The sequence below is a fragment of the Bactrocera neohumeralis genome, chromosome 5 (assembly GCF_024586455.1).
Source record: "Bactrocera neohumeralis isolate Rockhampton chromosome 5, APGP_CSIRO_Bneo_wtdbg2-racon-allhic-juicebox.fasta_v2, whole genome shotgun sequence".
Classification (NCBI taxonomy): Eukaryota; Metazoa; Arthropoda; class Insecta; order Diptera; family Tephritidae; genus Bactrocera; species Bactrocera neohumeralis.
In genome coordinates this window covers 72,683,611-72,708,333 of record NC_065922.1, presented here as the reverse complement: position 1 = coordinate 72,708,333, position 24,723 = coordinate 72,683,611, and the positions used below count along the sequence as shown (strand labels likewise).

Here is a 24,723-nt window from a genome sequence, read left to right as displayed (position 1 = left end):
TTCTCTTTTCAGAAATAAAAAGTGATCAGTGAAAAGCGGTGTTTAGTGATAAGTAAAAAAGAGGTTAAGAGAAAAATGTAAAAAAATAAGTGATAAGTGAATAAAAAAAAGGGTTTCGTGATAAAAAGGTTTAAATGAAAAGAGTTTAGCGATAAGTAATAAAAAGTGTTAAGAAAAAAGTGTAAAAAAAAGAAAGAAAAGTGTTTAGTGATAACTAATAAAAAGTGTTAAGAGAAAAGTGTAAAAAAATAAGTGATAAGTGAAAAAAAAAGTGTTTGGTGATAAAAAGAGTTAAGTCAAAAGTTCTAAAAAGTGCTAAATGAAAAGTGTTTCAAAGAAAATATAAGTTCAAATTGAGAAAATCCGCATTTGCGCCGGCAGTTCAACTCAGCAATGCTTGAAATCGCTTCCAACCGCTATGAAAAGTAAGTCACAACTGATTTTCTTTAAATTATTGATAAACTTTCATAGAAAATTCTATGGTTATTCATTAGATAATCATTTGAGACAATTATTTCACTTATGTATTTACAAACCTAGTCTACAATTGTAGATTTTTTGATATTTTTTTAAACTGCAGTTTCCCTGAAAAAAAGGGCTTAGCAAGCTGCCATTAAAATAACAAAAACTGATTGAGATGTTCCGGCATACGCTACCGAAAAAATAAAATAATAATTTTTAAGTAGAATCCACCTAAATGTATGCTACAATTTTTAGCAGTGTCTGAGGCTGAGGAAAAAGTGAACAAGTGGAACACCTTACATTTTGGCGTTACTTTTACTTACCTTCAATTAAATTTATTATTAAAAACAGTAACAAGGTTTTATTGTTACTTCATTGTTATGAAAAAATAATAACTGTTTGTCATTAATATGTATGTAAGTAATTTTATTGAGCACAGTATGAAAAATAGTTTTTATACAACTTAAATGCTAAATATTGCACAAATTTAATACAATTTGTTAAAAAAATTATTATTTTAAGTCTTTATGAAGTGCATGTAGATAATAAAGTAAAAAAAAACGAAAAGTAAAGTAAAAATAAAAGTAAACAAAAAAAAACGAAAAAACATAAAATCTAAATAAAATAAAATAAAAGAAAATATTAGAGAAATAAAAAAAAAACAAGAATAAAAAAAATGTTAAAGCAAAAAATTTTTAACTTTTTAGTTAAAGATTTTTTTTTTTTAATTTAAAAAAATATTTTTTTTAATTTTTTAAATTTCAAAAATTTTTTTTTTAATTTTTTCAAGTTTCAAAAAAAAGATTAATTTGAAAAAATTAAAAAAAAAAATTTGGAAATTTAAAAAATTAAAAAAATAATTTTTTGAAATTTTGAAAAAATAATTTTTTTTCTTTTAAAAAATTCAAAAAAAAAAATATTAAATTTTCATTAACATTTGTTTTTGAATTTAATTTTTTTTTAATTTTGGCAAAATTGATTGATTTTTGATTTATAAAATGTATGAGAAAAAATTTGAAATGATATTAATTCTTGTGCATAAATGAAATTAAATGATTTACAAACGCAAATACAATTAACTTAAAATTTACACTTATGATTTTAATGAAGACATGATTTGAATTTTTAAAGTCGATCATTTTCACAAAAACTTAAACTATTAAAAAAATTGTAGAAAGCACACAAAGATATAGATGGAGATAGATTTAGAGAATATTAAGATACTCGCAAAAACTTGTTTTTTCTTTTCGAATTAAAGAAATATAGCATTTTAAGTTAGAAAAATACCGAAATTGTTAGATACGCTTGAAAAATAAAACGAAAATGTTTAACAAACAGTTTATCATTGCAGGTGTTTCACTTGTTCACTTGCGTTTGCTAAGCATAGTTCAAGGCGCAAGGGTCAGTTTATCATTGCAGGTGTTTCACTTGTTCACTTGTGTTTGCTAAGCATAGTTCAAGGCGCATGCGTCTTAGAAAGCGCCACTTAACTCTTCACCAACGCCGTTGTCTTAAACTCCACCGCCGTACTCATCTGAGCGCCCAAATTTTCGCGCACGTATTTGCGTATTTTCTGCAAATGCTCATCCACCTGCACATCGGTTGTGGCAGCGGTGGTCGTTTTCAGCGCAGGCGCGCCACGCTTACGATTGACGCGCCGCAACGCCTTGGCGCCATGCGCATGATAGTTGAACGGCTGCGGTTTGATTGCGGCCGAACGCTGTTGCTCATGCTCATGCTCTGAGGCCGCATGCGTCAGTGGTGCGTCATAGTCGAATTGTTGCGGCTGCTCCAATTGCTCATGCTGCTGCTGTTGTTGGTGTTCATGCAACAGTTGTTCTTGCAATTGCTGCTGGTGGTGGTAAGCGGCTGCGTGACGCTCGTATGGACGCAATGACGGCAACGCATAACTGCCGGTGTAGTCGGCGGCGCCTTTCTCGCTGTTTTGCGTGTAAATCACTTTGGTGTGCGTTTGACGTGGATTATTCTCAACATGCGCTGCGGCAGCTAGCTCATGTGGCGCTTCTTCGTGTTGGTGGTGTTGCTGTTGCAATTCCTGTTCTTGCTCTTCCTCCTGCACATAGATGGGCTGGTGTTGTAGCGCAGCAGCGTGCGCGGCATGCGTCGTCGCATAGCCGCTTTGTGGTGCGATTGCCATGAAGTACACATTCTGGTAGTGATGAGTGCCATGCGTGCTCGGCGTGTAATAAAATTGCTGAATGGCGGATGGCGGCGCGGTTTGCACGTAATATTGTTGGCCATGTTGCAGCTGTTGTTGTGGCTCTGGCGCTTCTTCGTGCTGCTGCGGTGCGTACTCCACTTGCTGTTGCTGTTGTTGCTCATGGTGGTGTTGTTGTTGTTGCAGCGTTGCCTGCGGTGCGTGTAGTTTACCCTTGTAGCCTTGATAGATTTCGTCGATTTCCGGGTAGGCGACCGCTTGTGGCGTGGGCGCTAGCTGATGCGCGTACGTCACTTCCGGCGAATAACCGTGTTCCTCATTGACAGCTGGTGCATGCTGTGCGGCATGCTGTTCATGCGCCGGTGGTTGCAGTTCGAGTGTGGGTTCGGCGTAGGCGTGCGCTGGTGCGCCGCCATGTTGTAGTTGCGCTTGCTGTTCATAGAAGTGCGCCTGTTGCTCGTGCTGTTGTTGTTGCTGTAATATGTGTTCTTGTTGCAATAAATGCTCTTGCTGCTGCTGTGCCGAATGTTGCTGCGCATGTTGCTGCTGCTGCTTGTGCAGCTCGTTCTCTTCTAAGATGCGTAGATATTGCGCGGCGCGTATCTCCAAATATTGCTGCAACAGCGTTTGCAAGTGTGAGGCATACTTCGTTGGTCCGGGTATACGCAAAACAATTACCGGCTCCTCATAGCCGCCATGCGCACCATGCGCGCCATGCTTTGGCACATCAAGCACCTCTGTTGGCTGCTGTGCGCCATGTTTCTGCTCTTGCACATAGCTTTGCGGTTGTAACTCGTAGGAGTAGGAGGGTTCGATGCTGACATCTGTCTTGGGTGGATAGTAGCCAGGCGCGTCAGCTGGTATATTCTGCTGAGAGTAGGGATAGAACGTGAATTTGGGGCGTTCGTACTGGTAGCCATTGTGTGCGGGGTATGCGCCATAGCTGCAAGTGTGTAAAAATTTTAATAATATCAATGTATAATTTTATAACACGTTCACTTACCCCAACTCGCCGTCGATGGTGCGCTTGCTGTTCTGTTTCCCCGACTCAGTGCTGTTATCGTGTTCCACTTTAATTTTGATCTTTTCACCATGCAATTGGAACTGCTTGTCCAGCTCCTTAATGAATTCGAGGTCGTCTGCTGGCAAATCCTTGAAAGCGGCCGTTACATCGGTCACCTTCTTGCGTTTGTTTTTCGAATTCTGCATTGCCGAGGCGGTGACATAGCTTGTCGGTGTTTTCGTGGGGCGCTTTTTCAGCGAGTGCACCTTCTTCGGATAGCTTGCCTTGTCGTTGATTTTTGTGGCGTTGTTGATCGTGCTGTCACTGCTGAGATTATCCGTCAAAACTGCTTTGCTTTCATTGCTCGCTATAGTGGTTGTTAGTGTTGTGTTTGTAGCCTTCGATTTTCCATTCTTAGCGCCATCTATTGGCGTGCTTGCAAACAGCAATGCCACGAATAGCGTTATCTGAAATGGAAGTAGGGAAATTTGTTATAACACATAGACAACAAAAATTTTATGAATCGTGTAAAACTTGCTTAGGCGAGTCAAAGTTTCAAACATGAAATCTGTTGACTCAAGAAATAAAATTTCTACGCACTAACGTTAACCCATCTTTTCAATATATACTCTAAGCAAAAAGCTTAAATACAAGTGATATCAGAATTTCAACTTTTATTTCGGAATATGGACGGAAAAAACTTTCAAAAATTTCACCGATAAAAATTTATCAAAAAAAAAATTATGAAAAATATTTTCACAAACTATGCTATGGCAAAATTTTTTTGAAAAAAAAAAGTTAAACCCTAAGTTTTTTTATAAAATATATACATACATATATATATATTTTTTTAAGCTATAAAAAAAAGTTTCATAAATAAATTCCAAAATTTTTTTTGAAAAAAAAAATTATAAAAGAAATTTTTAAAAATTTTACTTTGGCAAACATGTTCTGAAAGAAAATCGTAAAAAAATTTCGTTAAATGCAAAAAAAAATTTCAAAACTTTTTCAAAAAAAAAACATTAAAAAAGTTTTAAAATTTTTACTATGAAAAAATATTTTTTGAAAAAAATTCATAAAATAAATTTTCAAAAATTTTGTTGGGGAAACATTTTTCGAAAGAAATTCATAAAATAATAAAAAAACTGCATAACAAAAAATTTTGGAAAAAGATCATTGATAAAAATTTCAAAAATTTTTCGAAAAAAAAGAATAAAACAAAAATTACAAGAAATTCATGAAATAATAAAAAAAAATTCAAAAAACAAAATTTTGGAAAAAAGTAGGTACAAATACTTGCTTTTCATTTTGAACAATATTTTTTCATAAAACAAATTTTCAAATTTTTTACTATTTTTCGAAAAAAATAATAATAAAATAAATTTTCAAAATTTTTACTGTGGCAAACTATTTTTCAAAAGTTTTGTTAGGGAAAAATTTTTCGAAAGAAATTCATAAAATAATAAAAAACTGCATAACAAAAAATTTTGGAAAAAGGTCATTGAAAAAAATTTTAAAAATTTATCAAAAAAAAATAAAAAAAATTTACAAAACTTTTCAAACAAAAACCAAAAATTATAAAAAAAAATCGTAAAACAAAATTTTGAAAAAAAAGAACAAATACTTGCTCTTCGTTTTGAACATTTTTTTTCATAAAACAAATTTTCAAATTTTTTACTATTTTTCGAAAAATTTATCATAAAAAAAATTTTTACTGTAGCAAACCATTTTTCGAAAAAAAAACATAAGATAAATTTTCAAAAATTTTGCTATTTTTTTTTCGAAAGAAATTCCTAAAAGTATTTAAAAGTTAAAAAAAAAAAATAAAAAAACATTTTCAAAATTTTTTAGAAAAAAATACATCAAACAAAACTTTGTTTTTCGTGTTGCTTTTTAGGAACAATTTTTTTCCATTACCATATGAACTACTAACCTCAAATTTGGCCAGAAATTAAATTTTTGCACTACTTGGAATATTTTCGTTCACAATTGACAATCTCTTTTACATAAGCGGCAGGGGACCACAGGTTAAAAGCGTAAGAAAAAAATGGCATAATAATAATGCAATCAGAAACATATTATCGGCAATCATTGTCATAACGAGTGGCGGTAGTTTAAAAGACCATAACACACTCACACACATACATATGTACGTGCAAAACATACATACGTGACACTATGAGATTTGGATGGCAAACAGGAAAAGCGCCATAAAAGCCAAAGATCACTTGTTGAACACGCCGCCAATCCAACAACAAAAACCAACAAAATGTTGCTTTTGCTGTTGCTGCCGCCAGCTGTCTAGCTGGCAAACTACCTGCCACCCCAAAGATGCCACAACCAATAATGTTGTAACAATTTTGGCTAACTGGCTAAGAGCAAACATTTCTGCATATATCCGCATACAAACACATACAGTATACACACATCTAAATAGATAATAGTCGGCATGTACCATATGTGCGGCTTTGTTTGTTTTGTCAGCCAATTGACTTCCTGCTCTGCGCTGAAGATGCGAACGCCACGTTGCGCATATGTTTACTTAAGCTAGCAATTTCTATCTATGTCATATATATTGTTGTGCGCAAAACCGTTGAAATTGCGTTATTTATTATTCCTTACACATCCTGACATTTCGGGATCTAAGTTTCGGGATCCCGTCATTTCGGGATTCGTGTAAAATTTTCTGTTGTTGTCTACATTATGCGATTAATTAAAGTTAAATGCTCTCACATGACTATAAACTATTTGAGACCATATATGTACATACATATTTCGGGATTGAGTCCATGTGTAAAAGGATTTTCAATTTGATTGACATACATACGTACGTATTTCAATGTATTGGTATGTATTATTATGCACAAAATCTATAAAATTACGTTATTTGAAACTCTTTATGCGTACCGAAGCTTATGGATCGGAGTTTCGGGATCCAGTAATTTTGGATTGCACGTAAAATTCGTTGTTATCTTCTACATTATGTGATTTAATAAGATTTATTAAAATTACAGGATAGTTTAATATTCCTTATACATGACGAAGCTTGGCGACAAAATTTCAGAAACCCGTAATTTCGGGATTCCTATAAAACTTTATTGTTTACTACATTATGTAACTTATTATGGTTTATTGCTCCGAAATTCACTTTTCGAAGTTGAGGCATTGATTTTTCGTAGTATCATAATAATGTCGCTTCTTTTACAATTTATTTTAGATCCCGAAATTTCAGCATTGAGGTTTCGGGATCCCGATATTTTCGGGATTTGCATACAAATATTTTTTTTTGTTATTTATATTTTTACTAATATTATATAGTTATCCAGCTTTTTTTATTAACCCTAAACTATTTTTTTTGTTAATTTTCTTCATTTTCTTCCATTTCTGGCTGCAAAATTTTAAATTTTATAAAATTATTAAAAAATTAACTTCCAAAAAATCTTTTACGGCCCCTGCACTTACTACCACGCATTTGAGTATATTTATGTACATATGTACTTCTCCACATTTTTGCTATGTTTAGTCTGTTGACATTAGTAACTGTCGGCTTAGAATTGCGGCCAAGGCCGAAATCTGCATTGTTTTGCTTAGAACGAGATGTTTAATTTTGGCGAAGATCAAATGAACCACTTGTCAATTGAAAGCATAGCCTCTAGTGTGATTAGGAATAAGTTTTAAGAAGTCGACAAGTATTTAAACATAAGTCGATTTTTAAATATTTACTTAAAAAGTTTAAATGTTTTCGATAAAAAAAAATTATAATAAAATTTATTTAGTAAAGAATTTTTGAAAAAACAAATTTTTATTATAAAACTAAATTTTAAAAATTTTAATATTTTTGAAAAAATGTTTTTTGATAAAATTGTATAATTTTGCAATTTTTTCAATTTAATTTTAAAATTGTATATTTTTTTATAATTGTTTTTTTTTATTTTTTTTTTAGTTTTTTTAATATACATATATATTTTTTTATGATTTTTGTTTTATATATTTTTTATGCGTTTTTTAATACAATTTATATATTGTATGTATATATAAATATTTTTAATTAAAATTTTAATTTAAAAATATTAATTTTTTCTTAGTAATTAATCATAGTCACAAAAGTCATCTATAACAGCGTCCACTGTTGTGCGCTAACGGTACTTTTTCTACTATTTATCGTAAATTTTATTCAAATTTTTCTAAACCAGTTTGTCGACTGCTTGATCTGACATTAATAAGTATGAGAACTAAGGTACAACGAGATGAATGCTACCTTAGTTCTCACATTTATCAGCCACTCCCCTTCTTGCATCAATAAATACGCCACTATTACTGCAATTAATTGGTTCTTATGCAACAATGCCGCTTTTAAATACTTTTCTGCTTCTTTTCCCACAATTCCGCCTTGCAACTTTTACTTTTGTTGTCAAGAAATGTGACGCAAACGGACATTCACTCAAATTAGATGCAACAATAAGCAGAGAAATATGTCAATCATAGAAACCGCAACAAATTGTTTAAACAATAAAAGCAATAAATGCATATTAGCATAAATAAATTGTTGCAATAAATGGCTTCCCACTCGTCAATGCTTGCAGACACACACACACACACATGCGCGCATTTATTTAACGGCACATGTGCGAACGCCAAGCGCATTCTTTCAGATTGCAGTTTGCCGTACACCTCGATATGTCTGTCTGTATGTGCGCTAAAGTATTTTTCTATGCCACGCTTGCCGCAAGCGAAACGTACGCAGCGCCGGTGAGTAAGCAATTGTTGGAGCGTGTGAAAGATGAATATGAGATTTGCAATTGCAAGCGTGATTGCAAAAAAAAAAATGCCAACAAATTAAAAATAATAAGCTTAACGTTTTGTAGAAGTGTGGAAAAACAAGTCGCATAAACAACAACAAATGGAGCAATATATTAAGAAATATATATGCATGTATGTATTCTGTATTTCTTGATATTCATATGTAAACTAGCTGCAGTGTTGAAAGCGTCTGTAACAAATAGACGCTAATGCGCTGCAGAGACAATGCATCAGCAACAAAGCGACAAAGGTGGTAGATAACAACAGCAGAAAATACAAAAAATTATATTAAAATATGCCAAACAAAGTCAACGAGCGTAAGAAGACAATGTATTTTGTTTTTGTTGATAATCCAACTAAATATTAATACACATATACATAAACAAATATGTATATGTGCCAGCATTGTCAGCATTGTCGCGCAGCAGCCGCCAGTTCATTTGCTTTTGCTGCTCTAGTTCAGCTAACAAAAGACTTAAGCAACGAACTTGAAAGATGTCACTGAAAGTAGTTTATATTGTGTACAAAGTAGTACAGCGGCAAATCATTATCATTATTAACATATAAAATATTAAATATGCAATTGGCATGACCTTCACGTATTTTTGGATAAATTTTTTTTTAGTTTTGAAAAAAAATTTAAAAAATATAATAAAATTTTATTTCAGTAATATAATAGTAAAAAACAGCAACAGAAACATTCAATATGCAATTGGAATGACCTGCAACGATTTTTGAATTAGTTTTCAAAAAAAAAAAAAATTTAAAAATTATTTTAAAAATTACAAAAAAATTATTTCAGTAATATAATAGTAAAAACAGCAACAGAAACATTCAATATGCAATTGGAATGACCTGCAAAAATTTTTGAATTAATTTTGAAAAAAATTATTGTGTACAAAAAAAAAAGATTTTATATAAAAAATTACAAAATATATAATAAATCATTTTTTGAATTATTTTGAAAAAAATTTAAAAAAAAAGATTTTAAAATTACAAAATATATAATAAAATTTTATTTCAGAAATATAAGACACATAAATTTTTTTTGCTAATTTCTAAAACTTCTTTTTCAAAAACATTAAATATGCAATTGGACTGTACTTCAAATATTTTGGATTTTTTTTATGAATTTTAAGGAAAAAGTTTTTAAAAATTAGTTTTATTTAAGAAATATAATAGAAACACACAGAAGAAATATTAAATATGCATTTGAAATGACCTTCAACTATTTTTGAATTTTTTATTTTTTTTTTTAGTTTTGAAAAAAAAAATTGTAAAAATTACAAAAGAAATGCAACACAATTTTATTACAGATATATGTATGATAGCAACAAACAACAGAAACATTCAATATGCAATTGGAATAGCTTTCAACAATTTTTGAATTAATAATTAATGTTTTTTTTTAGTTAAAAAAAAAAAATTAAAAATTACTAAAAAAATATATGTAATAAAATTTTTTTCAGAAATATAAACTAAATATAACAAAGCACATTATTATGCAATGGAAATGACTTTAAACTATTTTTGATTTTTTTTTTTAAATTTCATGAAATTTTATGTTGGAAAAATAATATAAAAAAAATCGCAACAAAGCATAAGCATACCTTTAGCTATTTATTTTTGAAAATATATATTTTTTTAATTCTTAAAAAAATTTCAAAAATATATTTTTTCTTAATTCTTAAAATTTTTTTCAAAAATATATAGTACAATTTTATATCATTAAAATAATAATAAGCAAGTAACATATAATAAGCAAACGGATTGACCTTTAGCTGTACATTTGTGAAATTTAGCTTCTTTTCGTTTTTAAAACTTTTTTCAAATACATGTAATAAAATTTTATATCAATAAATATAAAATAAAACTAGTAAAAACCATGTCAAAAACTTAAAATATTCAGTTGAAAAATCTGCTATTTTTGAATTTGATTTTTAATATTTGAAAACTAATTTTTAAAAATTAAAAATTCTAATATAATTTACCTTAAGCTATTTTTTCTAGTAACTATTTGAATTTTTCAATTTTGTTTTTTTTTTTTTTGTAGTTTATATTATATATTTTTTATACATTTTTTGTATAATAAAATTAATTTTGTCTAAATTAACTTTTTACTTATTAAAATTTCATTACTAATTAAAAACTCCAAATTTTTAGGAAGAAACATCATAATTTTCTCATTTAAATTTGCCACTAATTATAGTCCAGCAATAATAACGGCTTTACGTTTATTGTTGTGGCAATGTGTTGGTGCGTACTTGTTTGCGCAGCATTGCATCACACCACAATTTCGCATTTTTCCGTAAATTTCATGTTGAACAACTTGCACTTGTCTAATGAAAGACGCATCGCACGCTTTCGCCAAATGTGTATTTGAAAAAAAAATATAAAAAAAATAAAATGAAAACTGAGTGACGGAAAAAGAAGTAAAACAAAAGACTTAAGCAACAAACTTGAAGCGATACGGGATTTTGCTGAAGTGTAAATGTTGTTGAAACGCATTGCGAGCTGCTTGTGGCAATAAATTAAATTTGCAAAAACAACGAAAACAAATATTACTTGCGAAAATGTTGAATAAGCAAGAAAAATATTATGAGTCTTGCGATAAATATTTTTTTAATTTTTCTCAAACTATGAAACGTTGTTTACCTTAAACATAAAATTTTAAAAATCTAAATTCCTAAAATCTTTGCATGATAGATGTCCATTATGAAAATATATGAAAGATTAATAAAAATTACCGTAATTTAAAAAGTTTTTTCAAATTTAAATCTAGAAAAAATTGCGTTAAATATTTTTTTTTAATTACAGCTAATGAATTTGTACTTCAGTTTAATTTTAGAGTTTATCAAAAAATTTAAAAATTAAAAATTAAAAAAGGGATATCATCTAAATTGAAAAATTTCTAAAAATATAACTAAATATTTTGAAATAAAATAAAATAATTTTTATAATTTTTTAAATTTAAAAATTGTTGCTTATTTAAAAAAAATATAACATAAAAAAATAGTTTAAAAATTTTAAATTAAGTAATCGATAAAAGCTCAATTTAAAAATTTCTAATAACAAAAATTAATATTTAAAAAAAATATAAAACTGTAATATTTTTATTCTTTTTTAATTTTATTAATATTAGTATTAGTATTTAATTTTTTTTATATTATACGAAGAAAAAAACAGTTAAAGGAAATTAAAATTAATCTTTGACAAAATCTGAATTTAAAAATTTCCAATAACAAAAATTTAAAATTTAAAAAATCTAAAACTGTGCTTAAAAAAATTTTACTTTGAAATCAATAAATGCATTTATTTAAATCTAAAAAAAGAATTTTTAAATTGTGATAAATATTTTTTTACAAATTATTATTTTTTAAAGATTTAAAAAAAATTATCTCGAAAATTTCGTAGGCTAATTTTTATTAATTATATAAATTTTTTTTTATTAAATTGCTTTTACTAATTTTTTAAAAATTAAAAGTTATTAAAACTAAAAAAAATTATTTAAAAAAATTGAAAATAAAAAGCTTAATAAAATCTAATTTTAAAATTTTTAAAAACCAGAAATAATATTTAAAAAAATTTAAACATACAAATAAAAAATCAAAAAACGAAAACTTGAAAAACTAATTGCAATTAAATTTTCAAGAGTTTTTTAAATTTTTCAAATTTTTTTTATATAATAATTTGTAAAAGTTTCAAATATGTTTGTTTAAACATATATTTTTATATTCTCAAAAAAATTAAAAAAAAAAATTTTAAATATTTTTAAAAATGTTAAAAAAAATTAAAACTTATTTATTATCATATTACAAAAATTAAGAAAGTTTTATATTCTAAAAAAAAAAAAATTAAAAATGACGTAGATTTGAATTCAAAAGAAAAAATGTTGTTAAGTTATAAATATCATAATGATAAAAAACTTAAAAATATTTAAATAAGGTAAGAAAAATTAATAAAAAATTTAAAATTTAAAAAATAAAGTTGAAAAAATCAAAAATATTAAATAAAAAAATTCAAATTTAAAAATATTAAAAAAAAAAAATTTAAAAAAAAAAAATTAAAACTTAGGTTTGAATTAAAAAGAAAAAAATTTTGTTAAATTATAAATATCGTAATGAAAAAGCTAAAAATATTTAAATAAAAATGAGGTAATAAAATGAATGAAATTTTTTAAATTTTTTGAAAATAAAGTTAAAAAAATCGAAAATATTAAATAAAAAAATGTAAAAATATTTAAAAAAAAAATTAAAATAGTCTGGTTTAAAATAGCAAAAAAAAATTTGTAAATTGTAAAAATAATTGTATAATAAAAAAAACAAAAACAATATTTATAATTTAAAATTTTTTTTTTCACAGCATTGTTAAAAACAAATAGTTCAATACTTATTTGAAAAACAGGTAATTATTAGCACGTTATCGCTTCTTTAAAATCATTCATTGCGGTCGCTTAATAAAGTAATGAAAGTCAAACGCCCTCATTAGTAGCGCCCCATTAGCACTATGCGGCATGCAATCGCTGCGTGTTTGTATGTATTTATGCATAAATTTATGTTTAAGGTAATTGTTGCCTTATGCCACTTTTCATCAACTTTTTGTTGTTACTTTGCGCGCTTTTGTTGCTGATCTCAGTGGTCTGTGCGTATTGTGCTTTGAACTTGTCTTGTGTTTGTATGGACTTTTTGGACAATGCGCTTCAGAAAAAATACTAGACAAACAACAACAACTTTTTTGTGTAGTTAATTTATGATGAACTATTATTATTTAAAATTTTTTTGTAATATATTATTATTATTTTAAAATTTGTTTTAATATTTTTTTTTTTAATTTTTTTGAATACTATTTTTTTTGTATTTTTTTTATATTATTGTTTTTTTTTTAACCTTTGCTGTTGTGCTACTTTTTACACTAAAATAGCAAACAATAGTTATTATAATTGCTTCGCTTTTGTTGTTGTTGTTTTTATTATCATTGTTGTACTATTTATAGCATTTAAAATTTTATTGTCGCTTGCATTGAGCAATCAGGCCAACAGCGATGAGCTCAATGTCAAGTGTAAACTGCGCTAATGTGTGCTCTCTGCGTGCGTGTGCGTGTGTGTAAATGAGCACACCGACCCAGCCAAGAAAGCCGACTCGGTCAATTGTGCGTTTGGCGGCTGTTTATTTGCTCGCTTGGTTTTTCGTGTAATTAATGTACTTGGTCGAGGGCATTGCAAGTGTGAAATGCAAAGCGTTTTGTAATTTTTCGGACTAACTGAACTTGTGCCAAAAAGTCATAAAAAATAATGAAAATAATAAATTTAAATGGCGATTAAAGAGTTAATTGCATCTTATTTGAAACGATTTTTAGACCAAATAATTTTTATATATAAACCTTAATTTTTTTTATTTTTTATATAAATTAATAAGGCTTTGCTTTCATTGGTTTTCGTTTTTCGACTTTCGTTTTGCAACTTGACCCTAAATGTATGCTACTAGCCAAATCGAGTATAGCCAAGACACATGCCTTTTATAGTTTTATAAAAATGAAATACTATTATCAGTAGCAAGTCATGGCATGAAATTTATTAAATTTCTGGTTAAATTTACAAAAAAAAAATTTGGTAAATGCTTTAATATGAGATTTATTTCTTATATAAAAATTTCAAAACTTTTTCGAAAAAATAAAAAATGTAACTCTGTGATATCACCAAATAATGACAAAAATAATAATAATAACTGATAATGAAATCTAATGAGTCCAGATATTAAATCCTCACACTAAGCATATATTCATTTTCACATATAAAGTTCATAAGTATTGAATTTTCAAAAAAAAAAAAAAAACATCAGTTATTTATTTTTCTAAAATCAATTGCCTGTTTTTCATGTACAGTATTGTTTATATAAGAATTTCGAAACCAATTAAATAAATAGCGGTTTCTATTATAATTTATACTTAAGTTCAATACTTCTGGTTCTGGTTTTTACATTGAAAAAAAAAAACGCTTTGCCGTTGTAAGTGTGATTTTCTTAAATATTTATGTTTCATCTTAAGAAATTTTTTTAAAATTTTGTTTTTTTGCGAAAAAAAATTGTATTGTTGGTTTTGTATGTTTGTATTGTTTTTATAATATTTTTTATTTCTATTTTTTTTGTAATATTGAAATCAATAATTTTTTAAATATCACACATTTTTTTTTATTTTTTTTTAATAATTTTTTTTATATTTTTTATTTTTTTTTTTTAATTTTTTTATTTTTTTTTATTTTTTTTTATTTTTTTTATTTTATTTTTATTTTTTTTATTTTTTTATATTTTCTTTTTAATTTATTTATATTTGCTTTTTAATTTTTTTTTAATTTACTAAATATTTATTTTTTACTATTAGAAAATTTATTTATGTATGTTTTTTTAATTTTATTTAAAAAAAATAAAAATTTTGATTTTGTATGGATAATAAGTTTCGAAATTAATTTTTAATAAAAAAATCATAACATATACATATAATATACATATGTATATATTAAAATTTATTAAATAATTACATTTTATCAGTAGAAAATTTATTTATTGTTTTTTTTTTAATTTTATTTCAAAAAAACAAATTTTGAGCTTGCGAAAATAATAAATTTCGATAAATATGATTTTCTTATATTTTTTTATAAATTTCTAAAATTTTTTAATTTTTATTATACAAATTTTTAATGTAAAAATTTATTAATTTTTAATATAAAAATATAAAGAATTTATTAAATATTTACTTTTTATCATTAGATAATTTATTACTGTTTTTTATTTTTTTAAATAACTTTTTAAAATTTTAGTTTTTTTAAATATATTAATTACGAAAAATTTTTTTTTTATAAATTTCTAAAATTTTTCAAATTTGAACTTATCTTGAATTTATTAAAGTTTTTAATTTTTTTATCAGTCAATTTTTAAAATTTTTTTTCATTATAAAAAAAATAATTTTTTATACATTTGATATACAATTTGAAATTCTTTGATTTTATTTTGTTTGAAAAAATTTAATATTTGAACTTTTGAACTATTCCTATATTTTCTAAATGTGCTTTTTAATATTGTTTTAATTTCTTATGAAATAAATTTTTTTTATTTTTTTTTTATTTTTTTTTCATGTTAAAAAAATTTATAATCTATTATATTTGAAATAAAATTTTAAAATTTATGATTATATTTGATTTAAAAAAAATTAATATTTTAACTTTTGATATATTCCTATATTTTCTAAATGTTAAGTTTTTTTAATATTAAAAAAACAGACATTGGAATTATAAAATTTCTGTAAATATGCTTTCAGCATTTTTTTCCAATTCATTCACAGTGGATTAAATCTTTCAAAAAACTTTCATTATTAAGAATTTTTTATTATTATTATTTTTTAATTAAAACGAAATTTCAAAACTTTATTTAAAAAAGTTTACGAATTACGTTTTTATTTTTTTTTGTTTATTTTAATTTGTATTTTTTTTACATTTTTTATGATTTTTTATAATTTTTTTTATCTAAAACATTTTTTATAATTTTTTTATTAAAAAAAATTTCGTATATTTACAACAGTTTTTTTATTTACAAACACATTTTTTTACATTTGATTTTTATTTAAAACGGTTTTTTTTATTTAAAATATTTTTTTTTTTTTTTGATTTTGAGAAAAGCAACTCAAACAGCCGCTAGCGGCTAGTCACAGTTAGTTTTATAACAGTTACACCCGCTAGCAAAGTTTCAAGGCATGAGAGGGAGGCAGAGTGTGTGAGAAAACAGCCAGCAGATTTCTTGCAGCTTGCGAAGCGCATGTGTGTTGGCCTGTGCGCATGCCGGAAGTGTACGTGCACACGGAGCGCAGCGCAATTAATTTCGTAGATGGTGCTTAGTCAAAGACTTTTTTCTCTTTAATTTTTGTTTTGGGCTTATTTAGGTGTAATTGTATGTTTGTATTTGTTCATTTATTTCTTTTGCTCTAACTTTCTTCTTATTTATTGCGACTGCTTTTCACCGCTGCTTGCAACATGCTATTAGTCCGCAATGTTTGCTATGAAGCACACACATCCACGCATACATACTTGGGTGTTTATAATATTTGTATGTTCGTTTGTGTCGCCTACACACAAGGAGCACTGAACTGGCTGCTGGAGTTCAGCGTTGACTTAAATTTATTTTTAGTTTTGCTTTTTTTTGGCTCCACTACGGCCTGCTTGTTGTTGCTGTTGCTTGCTTTTGCACAATTTTTCACGCTGACTTTTACTTTTATTGATGCACAGCCGGTAGAGCAACATTTTCGTCGCATAACGGAGGCGTGCGCTCAGACATACATCACATACAAACAAACTTTCATACATACATACATACATTTCACATGTACATGTGCACCAACAACAGTGCTACCTGCACACCCACAGCGCATCCATTATGATGTATGGCTTGCAACATTTGTGAGCAATTAAGGCTGGCACTGTTACAACGCTGCGCTCTGCCCCTCAAATCTTCGCCCGCTTGCCAGTTTTTGGCGCATGCGCCAATTAACGGCATCTGCTGGTTGTTTGAATGCAAATTTTCTACTTTTAAACCTATAACTCTTGCGCCTAATGTATTTCAACTCAAATTTTAATTTTCCTAATTTTTCTTTTTTAATTCTCTTCTTAATTTGCATGTCTTAATGGCGCAGCCGCATGCAGCTAACTGAGTACAGGCGGAACATAAAGACAATTAAAGCATTGAGCGTGTTTTATGTGACTCACGTGCTGACGCAATGACTGAGGTGGATAGTTTTTCAAAAATTGGTGCAAAAAATTAAAAAAAAATATATATAAAAATTTGCATATCTTGCAAAATTTAAAATAGTTAATTTTGTTTTTCAAAAATTAGTGCAAAAAAATTCCAAAATAAAAAAAAGATACAAATAATAAAAAAACTAAAATTTTGGAGACTTTTAAAAATTAAATTAAATTTAATTTTCGAAAAGCAAAAAAAATAATATATGTATATGTATGTATATTTTTTATTTCTTTTAGGTCATAAGGAGGGTTTAAAATGCGAATGTACATACATATGTACATATAAAATTAAATAAATTTAAAAAATTATATTAAAAATATATATAAATTAATAAATATTATTAAAAATAATCATAACAAATAAAATTTATATAAACAAATATTATGATTTGAAAAATTATATATTATTTGTAAAAAATAAGATAGCTGCCAAAAAAATAGTGAAAAATATTTATTTCATGTCATTAGATTTGAAATATTTTAAAAACCATTTTTCAAATTTTTAAATTTTTTATAAAAAAATATTTTTTTTTACTACTTTTTTGGTAGTTATTTTATTTTTTCAAATAAATTTGTAACATAAAAATTAAAAAAAAATTAAATAAAAATTTTAAATTAAAAAAAAATATTTATTTTTGAATAAAATAAATTTATTTCTGAGTTAAAATAAATTTATTTTTGAATTTTTGAAATTTCTGCTTTTTATTGTTAGTTACATGAACCAAATGTTTTATATACAAATTCTCTAAACTATTTTTGTTTTTAATTTTCCTTTTAACTAATTTTTTTTTCTCCTTGAATTTTTTAAAGTTATCGAATTTTTCAAACTAATTAAAAAATAAATAAATAAAATATATTCTTAATTATTTATATAATTTTTCTTACCCAAAATAGTTAAAATTCATTCTACAAATATTTTGAAAATTTAAAAATCATATCTATAAGTTTTCTTATCAAAGCATTTAAAAATTCGTTCAAAAACTGTTTTCAAAATTATTTCGAAACATTTTCAGTTTTATCTTTAAATATCCTTACCAAAAATAGTTGGAAATTCATTCCACAAATGTTTTCAAAAAAATTTTGAAAATTTTCAAAAATAAGTTTTCTCACCAAAAATTGATTCTAAAAATGTTTTAAAAGTTTTCTTACATAAAAATAGCTAAAAATTCATTCTAAAATGTTTTCAAAAAAGTTTTGAAAAATTTCAAAATATATCTATCTATAAATTTTCTTATCAAAAAATAGTTGAAACTTCTTTCTAAAAATGTTTTCAAAAAAATTTTGAAAATTTTCAAAAATAAGTTTAAATAAGTAAAAATAACTTTTCTCACCAAAAATTGTTAAAAATTCATTCTAAAAATATTTTAAAAAATATTAAAAGTTATATCCATAAGTTTTCTTACACAAAAATAGCTAAAAATTCATTATAAAGTGTTTTCAAAAAAGTTTTGAAAAATTTCAAAATTATATCTATAAATTTTCTTATCAAAAATAGTTGAAACTTCATTCTAAAAATGTTTTCAAAATAATTTTGAAACATTTTCAGTTTTATCTATAAGTTTCTTATCAAAAATATTTGAAAATTCATTCTACAAATGTTTTCAAAATAATTACTAATTATATTTACATGTGTATATACATACATATGTATGTATCTATATTATATCCAAAAATAATTAAAAAATCATTCTAAAACTGTTTTCAAAATAATTTTAAAAATTTACAGTTACATAAGTTTTCTTACCACAAGTAGTTGAAAATTCATTTTTGCAAATTTTTGCACAATTTTTTGACGCTGGAAAATCCTTGCCTGTGGAAACTTTTGTCACAAAAAAATTAGTTTTTGTTGCTTTTGTGTACAACAAAAATTTCAAGTAAATTTTTCACAAAAATTTCGTTGCACTCGAAATATGGTTCGTTAGTCATGAATTGCACAATTTTTTTTACAAATACAACTTTTTGCTTTAACAGCTAGTCAGTTGAACCCAACACACATTAGTGTTGTTGTGGCTTAACGTTTACTTTCTTGTTTTGACTTCTATTATTTTTTATTATTTTCTTCAACACTGAACTCCAACTGCCTTAATAAGTCACATTCACTCGCCAACTATTGCCTTTAGCCGTTGGTGTCTGCGTGCCACCAAACGTTGCATTAACGCGTCACTCACTGTGGCTGGCGCTGGCCGGGCAATTCGTTTTTATACCACAAGTGAGATGGCTAATCAGATAAGCAGCTGATCGTGGCAGACTACAACGGTGAAGCCAACTCACTTGTGCAGCTGAGCGTTGAGCAAAGTGGTGAATTTCGTGGCGAAATGTTAACGTGGGTCGGCTGTGTTTCTATAAGTGTGTGTGTGTTTGTGCATGTCTGCATGCAAATATTTAGTTAGACCGGCAGCCGGTAATTAAGATCTGCATATTCACCATAGCAGCTAAGCAGCATGTGTGGTGAATTTATGCACTCAAGTGAGGGGGAAGCAGATGCGCAACTCTGATTTCGAAGTGTTGCGGCGTGGTGGCGATTGAAATGTTGTAATCACTTGTTGTTGCGGTCATAAGACCGGCCTATGTGTGTTTGTGGAAATTGTAACAATAACGGTCGGTTCAAGTTCAAAACGATAAAAAAAACGATACAAAAGGTTTTGTCGATTCACCAGATTAGATCTGCCTTGACAGCGTACCTTTCGATTTTTTTTCGACTTTCAATAATGTGGAAATGAATGCATTAGATAGTGGCATTAAAAGTTTTTATTTTCATAAATAGATACAACAAAGTTTACAACAACTGGCAGCTAGAGCTGAATCTTTACTACAACTAGCAAGTTAATACCGGCAGCAATCCATCAAAATTTCATAACTGCCTGACACTGAAAGGTATAGAAAGTGAACGATCCATAGTCCTTCCATAACCAACAGTTATCTAAAAGAGTACAACAAACGCCAAGGTACACAAATATTCGTTCTTCATAAGAAAATGCTCGGTTTTACGACAGCTTTGGCTCAACAAATGTGTTGCCGAGCTTCACCCTTCAAGCACTTAGCCACCGTGGGAGACTAACATATTGTCTGTGACATAGAGCAAGCCGGAATACCAAAGCATTAATATTGCAGAGTTTTAAGGGTTTTAAAACCAAGCTTCAAGCCTTCAAAGACGCGAGAAAAAATTTAATCGGTTTATAGTCAGCTGTTCATATGTCTACCGGAGGTTCAGATCCAAGATATATAGGCTTGCAGATTGAGGTCGAGACAGCCGAGTCCTTTAACTTTCTAACAACTGACGTTTTGATCCAAACTACCAAACTAACAGAGCCGATACACCGTCGATTGCTTCTACAACTCGGCTCTTCAGCTGCATAAGATCAAACTTCTTCGAGAGCTCGAAGTAAATGATTCAATTTCTTAACTTCCGGACCGGGAGCTACCATCCGAGCTCATAGAAGCTTCTAGATTGAGGTCGAGTCAGCCGAGTCCTTTAACTTCCCAATAACTGAGGTGTTAATCCAAAACCGTTTCACATCTTGGCTCTTCATCTGCATAAGATCAAACTTCTTCGGAAGCTCGAATGATTCAATTTCTTAACTACCGGATCGGCGACTACCATCCGAGATATAGAAGCTTGCAGATTGAGGTCGAGATAGTCAAACGAACTTTTTAATAATTGAGGTTAGCTATTTGAGAGCATTGAGTGGGTCGAACACGAAGCTTAGTACTTGCTTTGGAGAGGTATAATGGCTGGGACCACTTCTTAACTGATATCCACTGCCTGAAAGCACTGGACGTACCGAAGCCGGAGCTTAGTAATTGCTTTTGCCGAATAAACCCAGAGTTGAGTTTCTCTTTAGGCACATATCTGCTATCCACCGACTTCGTTGCTTCAGATTCTTAGCTGAGTCAAATCTAAAGTAAAAAAAAAATTTTGTTCGACTACATCGAATATCGTTGAGGTAAAAATATTGAAGAATTTGAGTTCAGTTGATATTAACTGACATATGTGCATACATATATACTTATGTATACATTTGTTCAAATGTGGGTAACACTGTGACCAAAATAGGCATTATAATCCCTGCTAGAAATAAAGAAGATGAAGAGGAGACTGTAAAATATGCATAACAAAGGCATGCAAATATGCAAATTAACAACCGAAAAATACATAAATGCACAATAAAGCACGCAAACACACACACACATACGCACTCACCTACATGTATGCAACAAAATATTAATTGCCGCCTTTGCAATTTAAGTTAGTTTAGCCTTAGCTAAAAGTTAAAATTAAAGCAAAATTTACAACTAAAAATGTTGATTGAAATTTTTCATACAAAATATTTTTATTTAAAATTGTTTTTGTAAGCAATTTTCATATGATACATATAAACAAAGCAGATATTTGCCAATTGCACTCTGCACGCTGGCGTTTTTGTTTTGATTGTTGTTGTGCTGCTACGGTGTTAAGCGAATGTCTGTCCATTGTTCGAAAAGCACAAAAAGTGTAAAAACTAAACAATAAAAAATTAATGAAATGATTGTATGCAGTACATATGTGTGTGTGCGTAAAATTATAGTTAAGTTTAGTTAGTTTTGTATGAATTTTAAATGCCCAAAATGGCAGAGATTTGCATGAAAATGATTTTTTGTTATACATATATTTGTTGGTAGCAAGCAATCTGTCAAAGTTTTTTCTAAAGCCACGTCCACTGCTCTTCTTTCAGATTGATTGCGCCGTTGGCGAGACTTATGACACCAGCTTGCCACTGTAGGCGCTGCGGTTAGTAGGTGAGTCGTTTTTATTATACTTTATTGAATTTTTCAATATTGTTTTGTAAAAGAGTGAAAATCGTAACTTTAGGATTTAAAAACACAAAAGTATTATTAATAAAATTTAAATTTCAAACAAAAGAATTTTAATTTTTTTGAATATTTTTATTACAATTTTTTTTATTTATTTTTATTAAATATTTTTTTATTTATTTATTTTTTTTTTTAATTTTTAATTTATATTTTTTTTTAAATATTTTAGTTAAATATTTAATTTTCAAACAAAAAACTGAATTTTTTAAAATTTTTTTTATAAATTTTATTAATTTTTTTAATGTTTTCTAAATATTTTTTTATATATTTTATTTAAATATTTAATTTTCAGTCAAAAGAATTTTTTTTATTTTTTTTTTTTTTTTTTATTACTATTTTTTATTTTTAATTTTCATATACATATTTTTATTTTTAATTAATTTATATTTTTTTAATACTCAAAAAAATTAAATTTAACTAAAATTTTTATTAAATGTTTTTTGTAAACGTTTTTCAAAAAATTTTTTAAAATAATTTTTATTAAATATTTAATTTTTAAACCAAAAAGTATTTTTATTTTTTGAATTTTTTAATTAAATAATATTTTTAAAATATTTTTTTAAATATTTTTTTTAATTATTTTTTACCATTTTTTAATTTTTTAACATTTTTTTTTAATTAAAATATTTTTTTCAAACATTTTTTGTTTTACTTTAAATTTTTTTATTTATTTTCAAACATTTTTAAAATTTTTTTTTTTTTTTTTAAAATATTTTTTTTTTTTAATATTTTTCTAGTATTTTTTTAATTACTAAATTTTTTTCAATATTTAAAATTTTTTTTTTTGTATTCTTTTTATAATATAAAATTTTTTTAATCTTTTTCTATATATGTATGTATATATTTCTAATATATTAATTAAATGTCTGATTTACAAACATTTTTTTTAATAGTTTCACTGAATATGTATATTATTTTTAAATATTTTTCTAAATGATTTTTTTAAATATATTTATTATTATTATATACATATTTAAAAATTTTTTTTTAAATTATTAAATGTTTTCCAAATATTTTTTTAAATACTTCATTTTCAAACAAAAATATTTTTATTTTTTGGAATATTTTTATTAAATATATATTTTTTTAATATTTTTCTTAATATTTTTTTAATTGTTAATGTCCTTAATGTTTTTCTAATTATTACTTTAATAGTTTAATTAAATATTTAATATTCCAACAGAAGAATTGTTAATTTTTTAATATTTTAATTAAAAAATTTCAAGTTTTTTGTTTTGGTTTTTTTTAATAGTTTTTTAATTATTAATTTCTTGAATGTTTTCTAAATATTATTTTCACAGTTTAATTGAATATTTAATTTTCGAAAAAAATAATTTTAATTTTTTAGATATTTTTTTAAATTATAATTTTTTTTTAAATAAATTTTTTTCTTGAAATTTTTTTTAAATTTTTTAAAATATATATTTTTTCTCAATTTTTTTTTAATATGTTTTATTATATATTTTTTTTTAAATTTGTAAATATTTTTGTTAAATTTTTGAAAACTATTTTTTACAAACAAAATTAATAAAATACAAAAATATTAGAAACTGCATATGAAAAATTTTTGCCAGAATTTATTTTTAACTTTTTAAATATTATTATAAACAAGCAAGGAAGCTTACATAGTTCGGGTGTAACCGAACATTTTATCGCAAGCAGCGAAGCCGGGAATACTTACATTCGGTTATTGGCAAAAGTTTATTTGAAGGAATGCTGTGAAAGCAATCGAAATGCATTATTCGGCGAAAGATTTAAAAGATTTATACATAGATATTATAAGTAACGCCGAAGTATGTATATGCTACCTTTATCTATACATATGTATGTATATGCCAGTACATTGTTCATGTAATACTTGTACTAGTTTAAATTGCATTTAACAGCCGTAAAACTTTCTTATTATCGGCTAATATTCAATTTTACCAAATTACATAAAAATTTTGCTCTTTGCGCGTACACCACATTTCATTAATTAAACCGATCAGCTGATCAATTAATAATCACACCGTAGTGCTTAACTGCATTACATTCTCCGTTGTGTTATATTAATAACATACCTTGTATATGTATGTATATATGTATATAGATATGCAAAACAACAAAAAAATAATTTTGCATCACATTAACACGCCTGCTCCTATAGCGGCATGAAAGCCCCCTGCTGCTGCCACTCAACAGCAAATCATTTAATGCAAGCAGCAAATAGATTTCTATCAACTCTCCGTCGTTACCTAAGCGCACAGCTAATCATTATTGCCTTTTGTTACCTTTGTATCTCTTCTTCTTAGGTATTTTTGGGCTTTTGTTCAAAATTAGTTCAAACTCTCTTTATATAGGTATATATTGTTGAGTGTGTGCGTGTATTACAGTTCAATTGTGCGGCATGATAAAGCCTATTCATATTGATTGGCAGTTGAGTCAAAATACTTTGCTGATCTTGCATTACACACGCACACCGACTGAACAGTGGGGAGGGCGTAGTGCTGAAGATGTTATGCAAGGCTTTACACGTAGCATAGCTTAGCAAATATTTAGCGGATGTTGTATTGTTTTCACCTGCCATTATTATTACTTTTAATAAATTTTTTGCAAGCTTTGAACATTAGCTTTCAAAAGCGAAAAATATTTTCGTTTGACATTCTA

General features: G+C 26.7%; 1 protein-coding gene across 1 annotated transcript; it reads right to left on the bottom strand.

Annotated features, from left to right (window-relative positions):
* Positions 1-1,650: 1,650 nt before the first annotated feature.
* On the bottom strand, positions 1,651-19,091 carry LOC126760242 (putative mediator of RNA polymerase II transcription subunit 26). The gene is made up of 3 exons (XM_050475726.1): positions 18,971-19,091; positions 3,645-4,111; positions 1,651-3,584 (listed from the first exon to the last, which is right to left on the bottom strand). The coding sequence occupies exons 1-3, from the start codon at positions 18,989-18,991 to the stop codon at positions 1,949-1,951; spliced, it is 2,124 nt and encodes a 707-aa protein (XP_050331683.1). The 5' UTR covers positions 18,992-19,091; the 3' UTR covers positions 1,651-1,948.
* Positions 19,092-24,723: the final 5,632 nt, after the last annotated feature.